Source organism: Eucyclogobius newberryi, unplaced genomic scaffold (genome assembly GCF_026437365.1).
Source record: "Eucyclogobius newberryi isolate DKJ021-1_F unplaced genomic scaffold, fEucNew1.0.hap1 SCAF_5, whole genome shotgun sequence".
Taxonomy (NCBI): domain Eukaryota; kingdom Metazoa; phylum Chordata; class Actinopteri; order Gobiiformes; family Gobiidae; genus Eucyclogobius; species Eucyclogobius newberryi.
The window spans coordinates 29,178,435-29,200,627 of NW_027316167.1; the positions used below are offsets into that span (position 1 = coordinate 29,178,435).

At 40.2% G+C, this 22,193-nt stretch overlaps 1 protein-coding gene across 4 annotated transcripts in view; it reads left to right on the forward strand.

Moving 5' to 3' along the window:
• phkb (phosphorylase kinase, beta) overlaps positions 1-22,193 on the forward strand; it is an 85,116-nt gene that overhangs the window by 42,764 nt on the left and 20,159 nt on the right. For all 4 annotated transcript variants that reach the window (XM_072464530.1, XM_072464529.1, XM_072464531.1 and 1 more), the window contains 2 exons: positions 14,960-15,015; positions 16,220-16,313. In XM_072464530.1, coding sequence (XP_072320631.1) covers positions 14,960-15,015; positions 16,220-16,313 — 150 coding nt within the window. The remainder of the gene's footprint in view (positions 1-14,959; positions 15,016-16,219; positions 16,314-22,193) is intronic.

Genomic DNA, 22,193 nt, shown 5'->3' on the forward strand with positions numbered 1-22,193 from the left:
TCGCCACTTCTAAAAGCGAGGCATATCACTGTCTCCACCGTGCTTGGTTTGGGTCGGGGCAATAATGATGTTACATTTTCAACTTGTCACTGAAACTTTTTTTTTTTTTTTTCACTGAATGTGGCGTAGTATTCTGTCGCTGGGGTTTTTCATCTCGATAACACCTTGTAGAAAGTGGTTCGGAGCTGGGGTGACAGCTTGTTGTGAGCCTGACTTCTGATAGCAGCAGCACCGCCACATCCAGTCACAAAACAGAACATCTCTTTGATGCAACATGAGGGTGAGGCGTTTGGGAGTAAGTGACAAGTTTTAATCTTTAGTCAACAAACGTGCTCAGTTGTTTGCTTCGACATGTTTTGAAGCTCAGAGTATAGAGAGTCATTTTTAGCAGTTATCCTCTTTATTTTGATATTAGTAACGGTTATGGCTACTGTTATGGCTTGTACTGAGTATAATACTACTTTCACAAAAAAACACATTTCTTATTTCTGTACTTTATTATTATTATTAACTTACAATATTAATACAATTTCACGTAAAAGACTTTAGACTCATAGAAGTCGATTCAGCCATACTGTGTTGTGTTCTCTGTCTCAGGGTCTGTATTGATCAAAAATACATTTATCCAGCCTATTTTTAGTATCGCACCTCCTAGCAACCCCATGAAGAGCTTATTCACCAAACAGAAAGCAAAATACAATTTATCTAATTGCATCTAAAGTTATCATACACAGTGATAAACATGACTTTTTGTGTGTTTTATTTGCAAGTTCATTGATAGCTTCAGAAGTGTTATACAATAACCTCACAACATCTTTGGTTGTTTATTTCAGTCAGACAATGATTATATATACTGTTTTTGACTTTAAACATATTGGTTCACTAAATATATTTTTAATTGATTTAAAGATGGGTTATAATATTTTAGTGAGGTACCCTCAACTTAATAGTAAATAGAAAATTATCTTGACCTTTTGAGCTGTTGCCAGTGCTTTATAAAGCTTAGCAGATTTAACATTTTGCATGACAAACACGCAGACAATCCTCACACTTCTAATGTGGTTGGAGCTGAGGGAAATTAGGGCTTTTTGTGTATTTATGTAGCTGATGCTAAGCGCTAAGCTGCCAGGGTCAAATGGCCACACAAATTGAAGGCCCCTCATTTAGTATTCGGTCTGAGGCACAAGGCCTCCCTGACCTGTGCCTTTTTGCTTTTCCATTCCCTTTACTTTTATAGTGTGTTTTTCTTTTGGAAAAGCCTCTATTCATATACCACTACACATCAATAGAAACCAAAGCTCGGCACATACAAACCCAAACAAGAGTCCTATTAGTCCAAAGTCTATCAAATTTAAGTCCAAATTAAGTCTGAAAGGGAGTTTTTCCATTTGTCTGATGTCTGTCACAATGTCAGTCCAGTTTTTGATCATTGATGAAGTCTGTGTCAGCCATTTTCTCACGATGGCATTTTTTTTTCTACCGCCAAAAGTACATTCCAAAAGTATCCATTCACTGTGTCCATGGCAGGAGTTCTGAGGCCCAAGTACATAGTTCTAAAGTTTAGAGAGATAGCAATGTCTGCAGTGCCTTGTGAACTTCAGTCCAATATTTTTGAGCAACAGGACAGTCCCAAAACATATGATAGCCTCCTGGCTGCCTCAGGTTCTCCAACAGTCTGCATTTTCTTTTAAGTAATGAGCATTTGGACATGGTGAAAAAGACACTTTTCCAAAAAAACTTCCTCCAGACATGTGATTTTCAGGTCCGCCACTTCTTTGTCCGTCAAAACAAGGTTACATTAACTTTATCATTTATTTTTAATCTATTTCGTAGAGTGGCGGCCCAAATTGTTGACACATTTGTTCAATTTATATATTATTAACCTTGAAAGTTCTGCTATATAGGCTTTAATAAATATTTCAGTCTGAGGGCTACTGTGGGCGTTATAATAAATTCTTAGTTGTAAATACCTATAGAAGTCTGGCTTCTCCAATTCAAAGGATTCTTATAACGTATGCTACTTTCCAATTACCCTCAGAGGTCGTAGTAGTAGAGTGTCACTTCGTCCATCTCGCCTCTGACTGTGGTGTGAGGAAGTGATTGGTGTGAGTCTGCAGTGATCACTGAGTGCAGTGGCCTACTGTGGTGCTGTGAGAAGCTTGTCGGGTTGGAAAAACACAAAATAACCATTCCAAGCCTTTATTATATACAGGTAAATAGGCCTGTCATGATAACTCATTTTGAAGGGGAATATATTGCTACTTAAAATATCACGATAAATGATAATATTGAAACTATTTTATGCTACTGACACAATAACCCTGAAGCAAGATAATTCAAAGAAAATACATAGCGATGAAAAGTTTAAATACTGTGAATACAAAGCCAACACTTGAGTAATTTCTATGACTAGTTATTGAAAAAATGACCAACTAGTCAAAGTATGAACAAAAAATATGGTTCTAGCTCAGAATTATTAGGCCTATAATTTAGAGAATTTGAGGAATAAAACCAATCATAGTAATGTCAAAGACTAAATGAATCCATTTACTCCATCTTAATTGTTGACTTATATAATGATATAAAATGTGCATTTGCATTTCACGCACAGCCCCATCAGTTGTACTTTCCCTTTTGCCACACTTTCCCTGTCGCAGTTTGAAATCCTACTTTAACAGACGAGTTTGCTGCTGTGTGTCCTAGAGAACATGCCTGTGTGTGTATGTGTGTGTGTCTGTGTGTGTGTGTGTGTGTGTGTGTGTGTGTGTGTGTGTGTGGCAGCTGTCTCATTGCCTTTGCATCACCGAGTGTTTGGTCTGAGGCGGGAGAGCCACATGGGCGTGCTGAGCCTTCACATGCTGTTAGGCGTGATAGGTCCGCTCTCCCGCCTCGCCCACTGTGTGAATTATTTTTACCAACATATGGAACATGTGCGCGGAAGAAAATCTGATCTGTGCACGCTTTAGGTTTAAATGAAATGCTCTTTGTGTGAGAAGGTGGTCGTGTTATGTGTAATAGTTGTGCAGCTGCAAATAAGGCTGTTGGATGTTTTATTCAACAGCGGATGCATTTGCTACTGTTGATTCATGTTCAGGGCGATATCTTGAGGCGAGTGATATATCGAAATTTAGATATAGTATCATGAATGTTGTCTTTAAGATATGCAAAGTTTGAACATTGGGTATATCGTTTGTGGTAAGAATGCAACTAAAATGGCTGAAAAAAACAAAAAAAAGTGATGTTAAGGTGATATTTCTGCACTTTTCTAGTAATCTTACAGACATTTCACACGCCACATCTGATAATGAGATGTTGATTATTGTCACTATCGCACACACAAATTGTTTCCACATATGAAATGGTTGGTTATTTATTGTTATATTTCACTGCGCATGTCTCATCTTTCATTTTCGTGTCTCCCTTCTAAAGTTATTTGCTTTATCTAAGTATTATGTCTAAATTTGTCCTGGATTAACCATCTATCAAATATCAACCTACGTGCTGATCCTCGCTAGATGATTGTTAATTCACACAAAAAAGTCAACTAGACACATTTAATGTATTAATAAAGTGTTCATTGCGTCAAGATTGCCCATGGTACATTCACAAGGACTGAAATATTTCCCATGTTTTGAACTGTAGGTATATTTACTTACGACTTTTTTGTGAATTGCAAATTGAAATTGTTAAATGTATTTGCATTATTTTTAATTTACACTCTTAATTTAATTATTTTCACTTTGTTTCTGCCAAACACAACACTCAATCTTGCCTCTTGATTTAAACCTACAGATCAGTGAATCACTTCCACTATTTACCCTCATTCAAATCTGATTATACAGCACTTACCCATGTATTGTGGAGGTGCATCATAATACATTAAATCTGCATCACAACTATTATATTGGCATTAGAGAAGATGTGAGAGTTGGAATCCCAGCACTCCAGGGAGGTGGAAGTTGTGATTTGGCTGCTGAATGGAGCATTTAATTTTAATGTGTATCGGGGCTTGATGTACGGGAACCTTTCTACAAACTGTAATGAACTGTGAGCAGAATAAATAGAACATGACGCTATAAAAATAAAGCTCCACACCAGTGAAAGATCAGCAGAAAGGCATTAGCACGCCTCTGTCAGCACCTCCACGCTCTAATGGCGGTTGAAAGGCGGATTATTTTATAAGCTTGACCCTCTGGATAGGCACGCTTTTCCTTAATGCTTAGCAGCTAAAATAGTGCGTTGAGCATTTACTCCATGAGAGGCGGACTCCCAGGGCCGTGAGGGCGAGTCAGATCAAACCCATCCCTTGGGCGAGTGGTGTTTGGCACTGACTGTAATGCACAGCGGGCGTAGCATCCGGTGCGACACGGACGTCATGAAAAGCTGTAAAAGTGAATTAGTTGCCCGCCTTAATCTACTTAGCAATTCTACTGCTCACCCTATGCTTCTCCTTCAGTCCTTTTTGCCCATGCTGTTTGACTTTAATTCCGTACAATTACATCAAAAAGCCTCTTGTAATGCCAAGAAGAACAGTCAAATCGAGCTACCTCTAGACTGTGTCATTGTAAAACTCTATAGAAAATCGCCTTGTCGTCTTGTCAGATTTCTCGGTTCATACACAAACATATTCTGAACTCCACAAGAACAAGGTTAATGGAAAAGTTGAGGAAGCGGTTTGGCGGTGAGAGCCCGTCAGGCATCAATCAGAGATAAGACGTGGGTCAGGAGAGGCCTCTGATTGGATAGTAGAGCACGGTAAGCAAACACTAGTACTCCCAGGCAGGACGCGTGAGGATTTAGGGGAGAAAATGCTTTAGTCTAAAATTGTGTCACTCAATGTTAACATGGTGATCATTTGATTACCTATTTATTGATACATTACCCTTACAGTTGTAGAAGAAAGATTTAGTTGCAGTCAGCTGAACACTGTTTTTAAAAACAAGACGTTTCAACTCTCATCCAAGAGTCATTTTCAATTTGAACTCTAAACTCACATATATATATATATATATATATATATATATATATATATATATATATATATATATATATATATATATATATATATATATTACTCATTGCATTGTAATGGTGAATGGAAATTACCCCTGGAAGAGTACGTAGCTGCCAATTTGACTGGTCAACCTAAACATAATTCAGCAGAAAGTATGTTTTTATAATATTATGTAATTGGGCAACTGCTTTTGTGATTTTGACAAAAATAAATGAAATTGAATTGAATATATTGAAAAAACATATGCTGTAAGCTACTTCAGTCATTTTTCCTTTCAAGGTGGTCAATCTTTTCATTCCTCAAATTTTTTTGTCAAATGAGTTCTTACTGGTCTCTTGGCCCCTTCACTCTCTGTCACAACCAGGCCCCGCTGTTTGCCAAATGACCCAGTGGCAGGAGCAAATGCCAGCCCAGCGGTCTGCCACAGCTACTGCCCCAGAGAGACGCCTGCCACTGCCCTCCACCTGCGGCTAAAAGAACATCACTGGCACACACACTTGGCATATATTACATTATATTAACACTTCGCTCAATACGTACATATGGATGGACAGCCTGAATTGAAGTAATTGTGGTAACATGTCATTTTATATCAAGCACTCAGATCACTACACGGCTCGACACTCAGGATTGCAGGCCGTCATCGTTTCAAGCGTTTCATCCACCTTTCATAACTTCTGTAACTTCTAACTCTGCACCTTACAATTGAACTTTGTCGTTACAAGCCGCAGTGTGTGCCAGAGGTCCAATTAGCCAAACCCTGCTTGTTTGGCTCACTCTCGTTCCATGTTTTTGGCCGGCTTCTGTGTTCGTGCTGGTGACATAACTGACAAGAACAAGGAAAGCACAACCTCTGCGATGTACAACAGTATTAACCCTGACAGATATATAGACCTGCTGTGCCCGATCCGTCCAAATCCTCTGTACAACACAAGGCTGCCACATTGCTCATACGTTAAGGAGGTAGGGGACGGCGCTCTGGTGGATTTACTACATGAGTTTTGGGGTTTAGAGTGAAGCCAGGTGTGCAGAGAGAGGGCTCACAGCTGCTGTTAGGAGCTTGTTGTTGGGTTACCGCTGACAGAGTACCAGCACAGGCTCTCACCCGAGGGCGCTTTCACACCTGCATTCACTAGTGTTCTACCCGGTTCAAAATACAGCAAGTACACAAGGATGGAGCTTTCTGATACATCTGAAAGCATAACAGGAAGTCATGAATAAGAGATATGGCCTTGTTGCGCTCACGTAGCTTTATAGAAGCTTTATAGTGTAAACTATATTGGCAGTTGACAAAACCTGCAGCTTGTGGTTTAGTCCTCTGTATATATTTTTTTATTTTTGATTGTATACATTTTTCTATGGTAGGTTTTCAAGAAATATTTCCGAGACACCTTAGTAATCACCAGCTTTGAGTTCTAGTTTACGAGTTTGTTTTTGGTTTAAAGGCTGTACATTATGTGACGTTGACTGAGCTTTTTTATTATTTTATTTAGTTATTTCTTCAGCATATGTTTACTTCTGCGAAACATCGTAGTAAAAATAGCATTAGCAGACTTCTTTTGCATTTCAAAACGGTTCAATTAACATCTAGAGGTGCTTTTCACACATATCGTCAATTGGTTGATGTTTGTATAAGTTATACAATAGGAAATATCAAGGTTATGGTATAGAACAGGGATCTTCAATCATATTTTCCATAGAGCCTTCAAAACTGCACCACAATTTTATATTTGGTCTTTCTTAAGCTCCACGAACAACTCACAGTGGTGCAATTCAACAACAGAAATCTACCGTCTACTGGGTTCAGTGAAATAAAACATGTCTACAATATAGACTTGGACAAACTGTGTGGATGCACAGGGGAAGTGTGTAACTCACAGTAACTCACACATTGCAATATTGCACATTACAAAAAACAGGAGGCAAACCCAGTCTACCAGGAATCATAAATTGATCTTGCAGAACATAGCGAATCATAGATAGAAACTGGTTCAAACCAAGACTAAACAAACAATATAAAGCAGCAATTTTGTAGAATGTTGCGTGAAAAAATAAAAACGACAACATGCAAAATATTGGCCATCACTGTTACAATAATGCTGCGTTTCATTTGTCCTCAAAGCTCATGCCTAGGAACGTAGAGAGACATTTAATCAGAGTTTCTGTGTTTCATTTGTCAAATCGGAAAAATAATGAGTAGGGGATTACAGTTTATGTACATTAACAACTCAAAATAAATAATACAAACCAGGAAAGTAATCCGATCAGGCAAAATGTGGATCCAATGAAGTACATGTATTAACCCGGACAGTATTATTACATTTACAGTTTAGAAAGCATTGACTAAAACACACTTTTTTAAAAACTTTTGTTCACGTTAACTCTGTGTTAACGTTAGCAACATTAACATTACAGGACATTTAAAACGCCACAGGCTCAATGCAGCGCCGGAGCTGAGACAGTAGGGAGAAAATTAAATCAATATTTTACCGGAACTTGATTTAAATTCAGGGCGCAGCCATGTTGGATTGTCTAACTTAGATAAACTTTGGGGTTCTGAAATGTTGCCCGACTTTCCAAGAAGGAATTCCGAGACATGGTTGTATTCCAGTGTGAATTAGCATCTATATTACACTATGTAGCTATGATCATCTGTTTACAATGACTTTGACTATGAATGAAAAAAAAAAAAAAACATTTATACAGCGCTGTGGAATTGTAAAATCGCCTTCTTTCATCAGGAGTCGAAAAGTATTTACATTAGGATTCCACTACTTATTTTACCAATAAATGCTAAAAGAATGCAATAATCTATAATAATTTCCACATCCAATTTCATCCTCATCATTATCTGACGTTATAAATCAACTAATCGTCAAGCCTCTTATACGAGTGTTTACCATAAGCTTTTCTCACAACATCCTATATGCCGCCTGTATGTTCATTTCCATACCTCCCTGTATTTATTCTTTGCCGCAGTCCCATTATTATGTTCTTCTCGCGTCAAACCCCCCGCACGCCAAGCCCCCAGTAATCAGGCCACTTATCTTCCTCGTGCCTTCAAGTCTCCAGGCATGATATCAAACAGGGCAGCACTGACAGGCCCCGCTCCTGTGGTTAGCACCGCTCCTTCTCTATAATATCAATTGATTTTTTTTTTCTTATTCTTTCTCCTCGTAGGGATTCTCTTATGGGGAATAATTTTTCTGAGAGCTTTTCTTGGAGGCTTTGTACACTTACTTCACACAGTTCAATTCTATTATTCACGTTTTTATCTCCAGAGGTAATACTGTGTGTGGTCTACCTTTTTTCCCCTCAGGGGGGAAAGTTGTAGTACGTAGCTGTACTCGAATATATGTTTCAACTCTTAATTGAATGAAGGAAGCTATTTCTGGATTGGTGAACGTTTAATAAAAAGTATTGAATGTGTTTTAATTTTGCAAAAATGACAGCTGTATGTTCACTATCATTCTATTACTACTTTGCTAATACCATTGCCCCTGACCTCTTCGGTGCCCCAAGGGTCAATCCTGGGACCCCTTCTGTTCAACCTCTACATGCTGCCGTAAGGTCAGTCAATACACAGCAATAATATGTCCTATCTCAATTATGCAGACGACACTCAGATCTACTGTATGTTTCACTGTCGGCAGGTGAATATGGATCAGTGGATTCACTCTGTCACTGCATCAGACGGATCAGTGTGTGGATCCAAACGATTTTCTCCAGCTGAACTTAGACAAGACGGAAATCATCGTCTTTGGCTACAGAAACAAAGAGAAAGTGCTAGCGTCACCTCCAGAGTCTCGCTCTAAAACTTACAAATCAAGTTAGAAATCTGGGAGTAATAATGGACTCAGACTTGAACTTTAACAGCCACATCAAATCAATAACATCACCAGCTTTTTACCGTCTAAAATTGCCTCACTGGCCTCTCCAAACGAGCTGTAAAACAGCTGCAGTACATCCAGAACGCTGCTGCTCGGGTCCTGACCAGAACCAGGAAGTATGATCACATTAGTCCTGTTCTCAGGTCTCTGCACTGGCTCCTGTGGCTCAGAGAAGAGACTTTAAAGCAGCTCTGCTTCTGTACAAGTCTCTCCATGGCCTAGCACCAAAGTACATCTCGGACATGTTAGTGCCATATGAACCATCTCGGACTCTGAGGACCTCAGGGACCGGCCTAGTAATACTAAAAGTTGACCTATATTTACTACAATATAGGTCAATATAGCCAGATGCTAGCTTTCCCAAAATTGCTTTACTACTGATTTCAAGCTCTTAAACTGTTCCCCTCAGTTCCTAACTCTCTCAAACTCTTTTGATTAACCAGAAATAGGGCCTTTTTTAGTTGCAGAAGGAAGCACTTTATTGCATATGAACAAAAAAGATGATTGTACTTTTCTCATAACTAGATTTAGCAAAGCTTTGATTTATCGGCTCGCTCCGCTTTTGCGACTCTTTGCCTTATTCCTATTGCTTTCACTGGAAACTACTCAAGAGTACGACCCATTTCAATATGCATGGCTCCTACATTTGAAATGTACTGTTTTGCAAGGAAAAAGTTGGGTGCCTCAGCTTTTGAGGAAACTACAAACTTATCTGCAAACTCTTAAAATTCAACATCTTTCTATAAATCAGTTGTGAATACATCCAACATTATAAAATCTCTTGTTGACCTCCGAAACTTTGCATTGACATTGACTTTCCCTGAATTAAAAAGACCCAACACTTTTTCATCTCCATTGCCGCTAAACCCCTGACCTTTTGAAAATATGCTAATCAAAATCAGAATCTCTGAGACCTTCTTTCTAAGGTCGATATGGAGCCTGAAGTTATTCTTCGGTGCGGCACCATAAAAAGAGGGATTATACTTGATTTTAAGCCATTTTTGGTGGTGTATAAATTCTGTCTCTAAAAGTCTTTGAATGAGTGATTCCTTTGTGGGCCCCGCTCACTTGAGGCCAGCTCCCTGAAGCCATGCTTTGTCAGACTTCTGACCTTGAAATACTGAACCAGGAGAAAACGTCTCCGTCTAGTGCTTTTTCACTGATTTTTTTGAAACTTGAAACCGATATTATTCCTGTGTTCTTGTAAAAACGTAAAACTTCATCATTCATCCTCAGTCAGTGGGGAATACTATATTGGATGAACCAGCATGCAGTTATGATTTAGTTATCTTTTCTCTCTGGATTATGTTATTCTGTATATAAGTGAAAGCAGCTGTAAAGGAACTGTTGGCCTTTGTGACATTGCATGGTTGATGAGTTGTGGCTTTCAAAGTCAGAGCCAACTTTAGCAGGTTAAGGTGAAATCTGCACACATTATCCAAAGTTCTTCTTCATTTTATTTGAGCTGCATAAGCTTTTCTTTAGTTGTTTAGGAGTTGTTATCTGTTTGTACTCTTTCCATTTCAGACTGCGCAAATAAGTCGATTAATGTATTAATACAACATGTGACCATATTTTTTCAGTGTTACCTGTTAACATAAATTAAACAGCGTAAGTATATAATATAAAAGAAACCTTGTTCTTGTGTGTGTGAGTTATTATATTAAACGTGTTCATTTTAAATCAAAACCACAGATTCAAAACATTTTAACTTCTTATATTTTATTCAGTGCTATTTTGACATTAGAGCTTTGTCAGATTTGTGTGTTTGTCTGCATCTGAAGTGTCAATATGAAATGTTTTTATACACTTCATTTCCTTCTGACTAATAACCTATTACTCATTTCTAAATGTAGTACTTTATGGATACTGCCATCTCAAGCCTAGTTTATAAATATTGAACAAAACAGTACAATTAATAGCTACCATTTACCATTTTTCATCTGTGTTTTTATATTCACAGGCTTGACAGTTCAATTCATAAATGTCTGGGATTCAAATTTGTTTTGACATTGATGTACTCCAAAACAAATGTTTGTTGCATTTTGACTTGCGTCACTGTAGTTAGCTGAGTGCTGTGTAGCATCAATCAGACGAGTTGATGCTTTGTCAGCACTCTGCTCCAGACCTGCCGCTGTGTGCATCAGTAGTGTTCAAATCCGTCCCCGTCTGCATGCGTGAGTGGGATTTCAACACGGCAAGATATTTTTACCAAAAAATGAAAATGGTTTTGCTAATTTTTTGTGTGTGCACTTATCCTCGGCCTGTGTGACCCCGAGAGACTTAATGACGGATACAAATTGAGCAGAACATGGAAAGGTAAAACCTGAAAGGTAGAACGGGCATAAAAACTGAACGTTAAAATGAAATGTCAGAAATGGGGAAGGGGAAATGTGTCCAGCTCGCTTCTCATCTTTGTGTCACAACTCACTGCTTTTAATTTGGGGAGTAAAACGTCAAATGAAGCGGAGCTAGAATTAATTTTGGTTTCTGCCAGGATGCACAGCATGATTCGCTATCAATTGTTTTTTCGCTTTTGTCGAATTTAGAAAGGCCAAATCTCTCCAGGGCAGGTTAGCTTAAAAAAAGTGTATGTATGTATGTATGTATGTATGTATGTATGTATGTATGTATGTATATATGTATATATGTATATATGTATATATGTATATATGTATATATGTATATATGTATATATGTATATATGTATATATGTATATATGTATATATGTATATATGTGTATATGTGTATATGTGTATATGTGTATATGTGTATATGTATATATGTATATATGTATATATGTATATATGTGTGTGTGTGTGTGTATATATGTATATATATATGTATGTATATGTATATATATATATATATATATATATATATATGTATATATATATATATATATATATGTATATATATATATATATATATATGTATATATATGTATATATATATATATATATGTATATATATATATATATGTATGTATGTATGTATGTATGTATATATATATATATATATATATATATATATATATATGTATGTATGTATATGTATGTGTATATATATGTATGTATGTATGTATATATGTATGTATGTATGTATATATGTATATATGTATATATGTATATATGTATGTATGTATGTATGTATGTATGTATGTATGTATGTATGTATGTATATATGTATATATGTATATATGTATATATGTATATATGTATATATGTATATATGTATATATGTATATGTGTATATGTGTATGTGTGTATGTGTGTATGTGTGTATGTGTGTGTGTGTGTGTGTGTGTGTGTGTGTGTGTGTGTGTGTGTGTGTGTGTGTGTGTGTGTGTGTGTGTGTGTGTGTGTGTATGTACATGACAAAACTCAACTAAACTATTCCTGCATTCAGGCTTCACTTTCCATGATACATTCATTTTTTTTTTTAATTCAAAAAGCATTTAGTTTTGAGGGTTTTTTGCACCCAAACTTCAGAAATACAACAAAGAATGAGTTTGATCCAAGCATTTTGGATGTTTTTGTTTGCCCATATTTCCCTTAGCCATGCGGATCAGTTGTCCATGTTGTCTCAGCACCTGGCAATTCCTGCCAAACCTACACTACAGCATCTGTTTTCCTGCTAGCACTCGAGTTAGTATTAAATATGCCAAGAGATTATTTTAGCTCACCTTTCTCATAATTCTTGAATAAATGAATTATATTTCCTTACCAACACTGAATGTGTGAATGGCAATCTGTTTGTTGGTATGAAAATTATGCAAAGACTCGAGACAGGAAAAGAGTCACTGGCCTGCTTGGATTATGTTGGGTTATGCCGGTCATTACAGAGCTGTAGAAAAGCAGTGTGGACTTGCAGACTAAAAGCTAAAAGGTTATAAATTGGATTTATTAATTTTTTCATAGTTGTGTAGTTGTAGTTTTTAGCGTTGTGATGATGCCACTGAACCAAAAGGATTCATATCATCTTTGCCTGAAAAACAAAACAATGTACAATTTCAATTTGTACCAAAATAACGTGCCATAACAGACGTCTAATACAATTTCTATTTCTGCTTATTTTTATGAAAACAATTGCAAAAATGTTAATACAGCTTTATTAGTTTAGCTTTTTATACATCATGTATTTTCTTAGAATCATTGTTAACTCCTGTACATGATGTCAAAGCTGCAAAAATCCATGGACTGAGAGACGGTGTATCTAAACGACAGTAAAGCGATTGATTATAGTTCAATTATGGTCAAATAACCATTTATAACGATCGTGTCATTCTAAAGGACACTTTCCATAATAATATTCCTTATTGCAGCATTGTCTGATCGCTCGTGCTGTATTTCTTTTAACGATTTGAACTTCACAGCATCCCACATGACTGACACCGTTTCTTCTCATCGCACTTTAGAAAACAAAAACGATGCAATTCGCTTTTGTGTATCCCACTCGTCCTTTACCACTGCATTTATCGATTTCCATTATTCTACAACTTCCCCAGAGACGCATAGATGCAGTTGTGTTGTATGATTTGAGTGGATACCATACATCCCCGCAAAAGAGCGTGTTGGCAACCTTGGGTTAAACATTGGGTTAAAAAAACGGTATATATTCACAGTTGTGTCAGTATAGTGGCTCCTTTGTGTATTAAAAGCATTGGAAATTGAAAAAAAGGCTGGAGAAATTGCGGTTGCCAAGTGGCCCACCATTATCAGGTGTTGTGGGACTGTCATATTGTTCAGATAGTTCAAGAGATTGGTCTAAGATCAATAGAACACTGCAGATTGTTATCAGTATTTACATGATCACAATGTAGCTTCATAACTTTAGGTGTTCCTCAAAGGTCCCTTATAGGACCTGTTACATTTCCCTTTTGAGTTTGTATTGTTGCTGTATTGCCATCAACAAATCCCTGAATTTCACTTTTCTTTTCTTCATGTTTTAGGCTTTTTAAAGGGCTGCTACCTTATTCATTTACTTCAGGAGGGATTTTATTGGCCAATGCCTCTCTCGGCAACGTTATGACCTAAATGGGCCTAAATCTAGAAGGCCAATAAATGGCATTTAGGCATAAGAATTTATACCTCCATTTATCTACAAGCACCTACGTTATACCACTAGACTGCACATGATCTCTTTAGCATTGACCTCTCAGTATCGCTGTTGCCCCTTTGAAACATTTTTATAGTTTTTTTGTTACCTTGCCAGACATTGTAAATGAGGCTTCATTTTGCTTGTTTTAACTTAGGATTTGCAACATATAGTATGCTCCTTGGTACTACTTACAACTACTACTATGATTTTTACAAGCAGTCTTAGTGGCCATTCTCCTCCATTTGTGCTGTTCGCTTTGATCAAGCTAAAAGTACCTCATTATGACCAAACAAAATGGCTCCCAACACTCTCCCTATTTCCACCCGTGTATGCGTTTGTGTTGTTTTGCCTTCACTCTCTGTACACAAGAACATCTGTGCACAGTGGTATATGGGCCCTTTTACCAGAGCAATAATGCAGTTGGTATTTGCGATTAGAATAGACATGAAAGCCTTTCTTTTGAGTCATCCACTTCTGTTTGGCTCCTGAACAGATATGAATAAAGCACTGCTCAGTCCAATGAAGATGATCGCTGCGATCTCACGCATAAACAAGCATAAACATGCAATGCACATAGAAAGAGGGACTACTGACGATGAAGAGAAATGTGATCAAACGATGCTCTCCAGGATGCATTCAGAGGATAGAGTTGCACACACACACATCACATGCAATTACAACAATGAATAGACGATTGTATTTGTACTATATTTGTGCCACTCAAATAAAACCGAAACAGGAACATGTATAAAAATGAACATCCTCACATTGTGGTCCTTTGTGTGTTTTTCTTGCATTTTAAAATGAGATTACCTTTGCACAATGTATTTCACCAATTTTGTTTGGATATCAGTTCAACCTATCACTTATAAGATACCATCTTAAATGCAATTCATTCTGTATTTACTCCAGGCAGTATGTATCAGACTTCATTGATCTGCCTCTCTTTCACAGGGTCCTATAGAAAACGATGTGGTGATTCACGTCGCCCTGATCGCCGAGAGCCAACGGTAAAGTATATTTGTACATACTTTGAATGCGCTGTGGTACATAAACCGTGCTAACTCTCCGTGACCCCATATCAAGCTTCAGCGGCACAGTTATTGTAGCGAGCTTATAAAACGTAAGCCCTTTTGTCACTTATTTCAGTGCCATTGTGGAGGTGGGGTGATTGCCCTCTATAGTGTGTGTGTATATATAAGCGTCTCCAGCAAGGCTAAGTGACTTTATGACATATGATAACATGTTGCTGAAATGTTCCTGTTCCACAAGGCCGCACAGGAAATGTGTCATGTCTCTGCCACCACTTCTTCAATGGACTTAAAAGTATATGAATGCAGGTCATTTCCAACAATCTTTCATAGGCTGTAGACCTGAGCCTTTACTTGCTATACAGCTACAAAGATCTGCATTTTAACACGTTTCATAATAGGGCTCTACTCAAATATCAGACCTCTTGGCAATAAGCATATCGATACGAAATGTTATCTCAAAATCACTTCAATATAAGCAGACCGTTAACTATCTGCTGACTACTGCATTAAGGCTCAAGCTGGTGAGTAGAAAGCGTGAGCTATTCATTACTCAAATGTTTTCTGATATTAAGGGCAGTGTGAGCATGACATTTTAATGCATTTTATGATCAATTAAAGTATGATAAATGTTTTTTTTTAAAGTGTTTAGGGATATGCATGTACTGGGATATGTCTTGTATCATGAGAGTCACATTCATCCGAGAGCCAGCAACACATATATTTACTACTTTATAAGAGTCCTGAATATTAGTAGAGATTGCATTTTCAAAGAACAAGGGCAATGTATTAGGGTTGGGCAATATGGCCAAAAAAAAGTGACTTCTTGGAGCCAGATTATGGTTACGATTATGCCTTTATAAGAGATAAATAAAGTCACCTTGTTCTGAAAGGTCGCACTCTACTGTGATTTGTAAAGTGCACCTGTCACAGAGGAAGAGTGGGTGGGGAAAAGTGTCTGTGATTCAACATTAATTATAGAAATATTGAATCACTGTATACTGACAATTTTACTGTATACTGACGATTTTACCAAACTAGCAGATCGTCTAATGACGCAGATTCTATTTGTATCACGCTACAGCCCTATAACGTAACAAGCAATATACATCATATCCAAAGCCACTTTTGTGTTACAACTAATCTCTATTTTAAAGCTTTTTCTTCATTTGTGTTCTTGAAGGCTGCAGGTGTTTTTGAACACTTACGGCATCCAGACCCAGACGCCCCAACAGGTGGAGCCCATACAAATCTGGCCCCAGAAGGAACTGGTCAAGGTGAGTCACTGTTTAACTTCAAACGTCGTGCCAGTTTCTCCAATCTCACAAAGCACCATCCATAATTCAACTCTTAACACCGGATTGCATGGGAAATGTCCAAATCAATCTTCCTTTCATCACTTAAGTATCAATATCCTGGCACGACTTCTCTCTCAGGGTCCATGCCACGCTAATGCAAGACTTCCTGCTTTAAAGATCCCCCTCACCTCACACGGTCCCATCACTCAGAGCTGTGGAGATTGATTAGCTGATCAATTATTGTCTGGGTTGACGGTTCAGTGCTGTCAAAATCTCGATGCGAAGTGCGATTCAGATCTGGAAATGGTTTATGGATGGATTTGCCTTTTTTTTTTTTTTAGATGATAAATTGTCAACACAGATATTTTTTTATATTTTAATCTGTTTCGTTGTTGTGGTTTAAGCCTGTTTGACACAACATAAAGCAGCACAATTTTAAAAAGCGTTGCGAAAGTACTAAAAGCGAGGCGGATTGGAGCATATGATGGATTCTAAGTGAAATAAACGGCCCTGAATGTTATTTACTCACACAGATCACACACAGCCTCTTAATCTTCCTCTTTAAAGCTGTTCCATGTTATCTATAAGATAAGATAAGATAAGATATTCCTTTATTGTCCCACATGGGGAAATTTCATTGGTGCAACGCAGGTAGATCCAGAGGTAGATACAGAAGAACAGAACAGATCACTTATAGGAAGTCTGAAAAACACTTTCAGTAGAAGATCTCCTATAAATAAATAAAAACGCCCATAGACAAATGAATAAATAAATACATAAATACCATTGCATGTGATCACGACAGTAATTGCACATGAATATGTGTCACGACAGCACATAGATTGCACATGAATTTCATAGTAATTGCACATGAATTGCACATGAATTCCAACAGCAATTGCACATATGACAGAATTGCACATGGTTAGGTCAGTATTGCAAGTGTTCAGTACTAACAGTTTTTGTTATAAAGTCTGACAGCAGCAGGAAGGAAAGACCTACGGAACCTTTCCTTCACACATCGAGGGTGGATCAGTCTCTCACTGAAGCTGCTCTCCAGAGCGGAGAGAGTGTCCTGCAGGGGGTGACACTCATGGTCCAGCATAGATGTGAATCTAGCCAGGACCCTCCTGTCCCCCACCTCCTGCACCGAGTCCAGAGCACAGCCCAGGACGGAGCTGGACTTCTTGATGACTGTGTCCAGCTTCCTCCTCTCCCTCTCTGTGATGCTGCTGCTCCAGCAGGCCACACCGTACAGGAGGGCTGATGCCACCACAGAGTCGTAGAAGGTCTTCAGGAGTGGCCCTGTCACTCCAAAAGACCTGAGTCTCCTCAGGAGGTAGAGCCGACTTTGGCTCTTCCTGTACAGTGCGTCTGTGTTATGAGTCCAGTCCAGTTTGTGGTTGAGATGAACACCCAGGTACTTGTATGAGTCCACTCTCTCAATGTCCCGTCCCTGGATGTTCACTGGTGAGGGGGCAGTGGGGTGGCGTCTGCGGAAATCCACCACCATCTCCTTGGTCTTCCCCGCGTTGATGAGGAGGTGGTTCCGCTGACACCAGTCCACAAAGTACTGCGCCAGTCCTCTGTACTCCGCATCATCGACGTCCGTGATGAGTTCGATGATGGCAGAGTCGTCAGAGAACTTCTGCAGGACACAGCTGTCCGTGTCATGTCTGAAGTCTGCAGTGTAAAGGGTGAAGAGAAAGGGCGCGAGGACAGTGCCCTGGGGCGCCCCCACACTGCAGGTCCGAGTGTCAGACACACAGTTCCGGGCTCTCACAAACTGGGGTCGGTCTGTGAGGTAGTCCAGGATCCACTCTGCCAGGTCATACTCCACACCAGCCGTCTCCAGCTTGTCCCTCAGGAGCAGCGGCTGGATGGTGTTGAAGGCGCTGGAAAGATCGAAGAACAGAATCCTCACAGAGCTGCCAGGCTTTTCCAGGTGAGAGAGAGAGCGGTGCAGCAGGGAGATGACGGCGTCCTCCACTCCGATGCCAGACCGATATGCAAACTGCAGCGGGTCCATGGCTGAGCTCACGGTGGAGCGGAGGTGGTCCAGGACTAGCCTCTCCAGTGTCTTCATCAGGTGGGACGTGAGAGCCACTGGCCTGAAGCTGTTGAGGTCTTTGGGGCGCGGTGTCTTAGGCACAGGTACCAGACAGGAGGTCTTCCAGACCTGTGGTACCACCCTCAGCTTCAGGCTCATGTTGAAGACATGCTCCATAACTCCACACAGTTCATCTGCGCAGGACTTAAGGAGCCTGGGGCTGATGCCATCAGGTCCTGCTGCCTTCCTCACTTTAATCCTCTTCAGCTCACTCCTCACCTGTGCTGCTGTGACAGTCAGTGGTTGGCAGGGGGACCGTGTGCTGGGGGGATGGGTGAGTCCAGGCGAAGTGGGGAGCTGATGGTCCGGGGCAGATAAGCGAAGAGGAACAGATGCAGGGCATTGTCCAGCTGTGGAAGAGGGAGCATGCAGCTGTGCAGGGGGAGGGGCGGGTGACCGATCAAACCTCAAGAAGTGAGCATTTAAATCATTCACCCACTGTAGATCCCCCTTTGTCTGGGCAGGGGGGATTTTGAAGCCCGAGATGGTTTTCAGGCTCCTCCACACTCCCTGAATGTTCTTTTGCTGCAGCTGCTCCTCCATCCTCCTCTTGTAGCCGGCCTCAGCCTGCCTGATCTTCCTCCTCAGCTCCTTCTGCACAGTCCTCAGCTCCTCCTTGTTCCCTGACCTGAAGGCTCTCTTCTTCTCCTTCAGCAGAGCCTTCAGTTCACGGTTAATCCATGGCTTGTTGTTTGGAAAACACAGCACCGTCCGGGAGGGAACAATGTTCTCAAAACAGAGGTTGATGTAGTCCGTGATGCACTCTGTGATGGTGTTGATGTCCTCCCCATGTGGGTCATAAAGCTCAGTCCAGACAGTGGTGCTGAAGCAGTCCCTCAGAGCCTCCTCGCTCTCAGCAGACCACATCCTCACCTCACAGGCTGCCTGCGCACGATGGGTTCATACACAGGCCTCAGATGTACAAGGTTGTGGTCCGAGCTGCCCAGGGGAGGGAGGGGGGAAGAAGAATAAGCCTCCTTGGTGTTGGCAAAAAACAAGTCCAATGTTCTATTCTCTCTGGTGGGGCAGGTAACATACTGGGTGTATGTTGGTAGAACAGAAGAGGGAGAAGCGTGGTTAAAGTCACCAGAGATGAGGAAGAGAGCCTGTGGATGCTGTGTTTGCAGCCTACAAGTGCAGGAGAGCAGTGCTTCACAAGCATTTTCAGCATTGGCAGACGGGGCCACATAGACTGCGATCAAAATCACATGTGAGAACTCCCGGGGCAGATAATATGGCCTCATGCCAATAGTTCAATATCCTTGTTACATAGCTGCTCCCTCACTGTGCAGTGTTCGGGTTTGCACCAGCTCGTGTTCACATACACCGCCAGACCTCCACCTCTTTTCTTCCCGCATTCTCTCGTTCTGTCCGCCCGCAGCAGATGAAAATTGTCCAAACCTACAATAGAGTCTGGCATTTCTGCTGTTAACCAGGTCTCTGTGAAAATCAAGACGCTGCTGTCCCTATAAATCCTCTGGGACCGCATGAGGCTCGCTATTTCCGTCATTTTATTTTGAAGGGACCTCACGTTACCCATGACTACGGCGGGAACCGACTTCCTGTTTGTCCCTCTCTTCTCTCGGAGTTTACGTCCAGCCCGTCTGCCTCGTTGCGTTTTCCTTAGGATGTCCGCCGGGATAACGTGACGATCTCCGGGTAAGACGACTGTTTTCCGCAGTTTCATGAGTTCCTCCTTTGTGTAAACGCGGTACGGCGCCGGGCGGGGGCCTGGGCCGGAGCCGGGGGACTCAGAGCCAAGACACATCGCAACGACACGACGAAAACACTCAATCCAGCCGAATAAAGTCAAAACAAGTTAATTTAAAGCGATTCCAGTGCGTGTCCCGATCGTTCGTGAAGTTCCTCTTTCATATAAACGTGTATATCTATGTCTATTAACCTGCATTTGCCTCCTGTTTAAAGTATACTAATAGAGACAGAGCATTTAATCTGGTTTATTTACTGTTTGTAAAGTTATTTGAGTCTATGTGTGAAAATTACAATTGTGAATATCTTTTATAAGGGACAATCATAGTTTTCTCAGACATTTTTTGTGTGTGGAAACAGTTTCACCTGAGCCATACTGTTTTTGTGTTTTCTGTCAGCGTATCTGTCACTGGTGTCCCTCAGCTGAACGGGTTATTTGAAGTCCTCTCTCTCCCTTGAGCATTATCCATCACTCAGGCCTTGGTCCTGTCCTACATCCCTATACGATTCATAAATCATCTCTTTAATGTGCATTCTCCTCTCTCCGCTCCATCCAAACAAGAGCTATCTTATATTGCAGCATCCCTTTGGGCCTTTACTGTTTCCAACATAACCGCGAGGGAGCGCAATCAGGCAGAACATTATGACAAACTGTGGTGCCCTATTTTTGTTTGTGCTATGGACTTTAGAAGCACATTTTCAGACATTTGACCGTCTTGTCCATTGGATCAGATTACACAGCATTAAACGTGCACTATGTTACTTTTCTGGTGGTGGGTACGACGGCCGAATATTTCACAGTATGGCATTGAACCTATCTATTTATCTTGTATTAAATTACCGGTGTTTTCATTCCAACATCGTCTCACTTTCAAATCTTTGACTATCCCACTTGCTACACCTCAGTGAAGAAGACATTGTATTCTGCTCTTCACTTCACCTGTCAGTGACCATAATGCTATGCCAGTGAGTTGTGTATACTTCCACCTCTGCGGGCCTGCATCCGGCCCCACCCCTGCTGTGTGCATCCCCCCAGGTTTATCGTCTACCTTTGAACTGTCATACCTGTTACTTCTCGTGCGACTCACACTCGCCATCGCAGCAGCAGCAGCAGCAGCAGCAGCAGCCTCTCTCCTTCATGCAGTTGTGAGTCAAAGCGCGGATGCCGAGCGGAATATTAAATCCACAGCTCAGACAGACATGGCTTCCCTCTACAGAATCGGTTTATCTCGGAGCCACCGGCGTCTCTGGTGCTTAAGGGGTGCGTTCATTTACACCCCCCCCCCCCTCGCGCATGTTTGATTTTGTTGTCGACAGCAGCCCGACAACAGGAGAGTGGCAATTACATTTTGCACTGTTCCCAACAGTACAGCCTGAAGCTTTCCCAATATTTTACAAACCATCGCTTTTCGGGTCCCAAAATTGCAGCCCTTTCACCTCTTTATCAGCCTGTGTCCAGTATGAATAATGTGCAGGTTTGTATTTTGTCTGTGCGTGTCTTTGGACGTACGTATTACCTAAATTGAAATCAGAATAATTTACTTTGCATAGTTGTTTTGACATTTCGTGTGATTAGCTGAGTGGAAATGTGTTGCTGAAATAAAGATGAGTGCATTTCGTAACATGGTTTTGTTTTGTCTAGTGGCGGCCAAAAACATTATCTAATCTGTTGCTGTTTATTAATTCATTGCCCCTGGAGACTTTGCAAGCATCTCTTTGTATTAGCATCATTCCCTCAGCCCCTGCACTTAAGCATCAGGTTTTTCTTTTTAAATACTAAATTGGTTCTGAACAGCTCTATCACCCCACACGATCTAGTCTAATTAGAATTTTAATAGATCCATACTAAGCACTTTAAGCCTAATAAAGCTTAATGGATAAGGACTTGAGAATATGGCATAAAATTCTAAAGATGAATCCTTTTTGAATGATATGCTGTGTGTGGTCTCTGGCTGTTTGATGAAAGTTAATGAATGAGTTAATGGATGTATTCTTTACCATATATGTAGGTTGGTTTGCACAATATGTCTTTCGATATG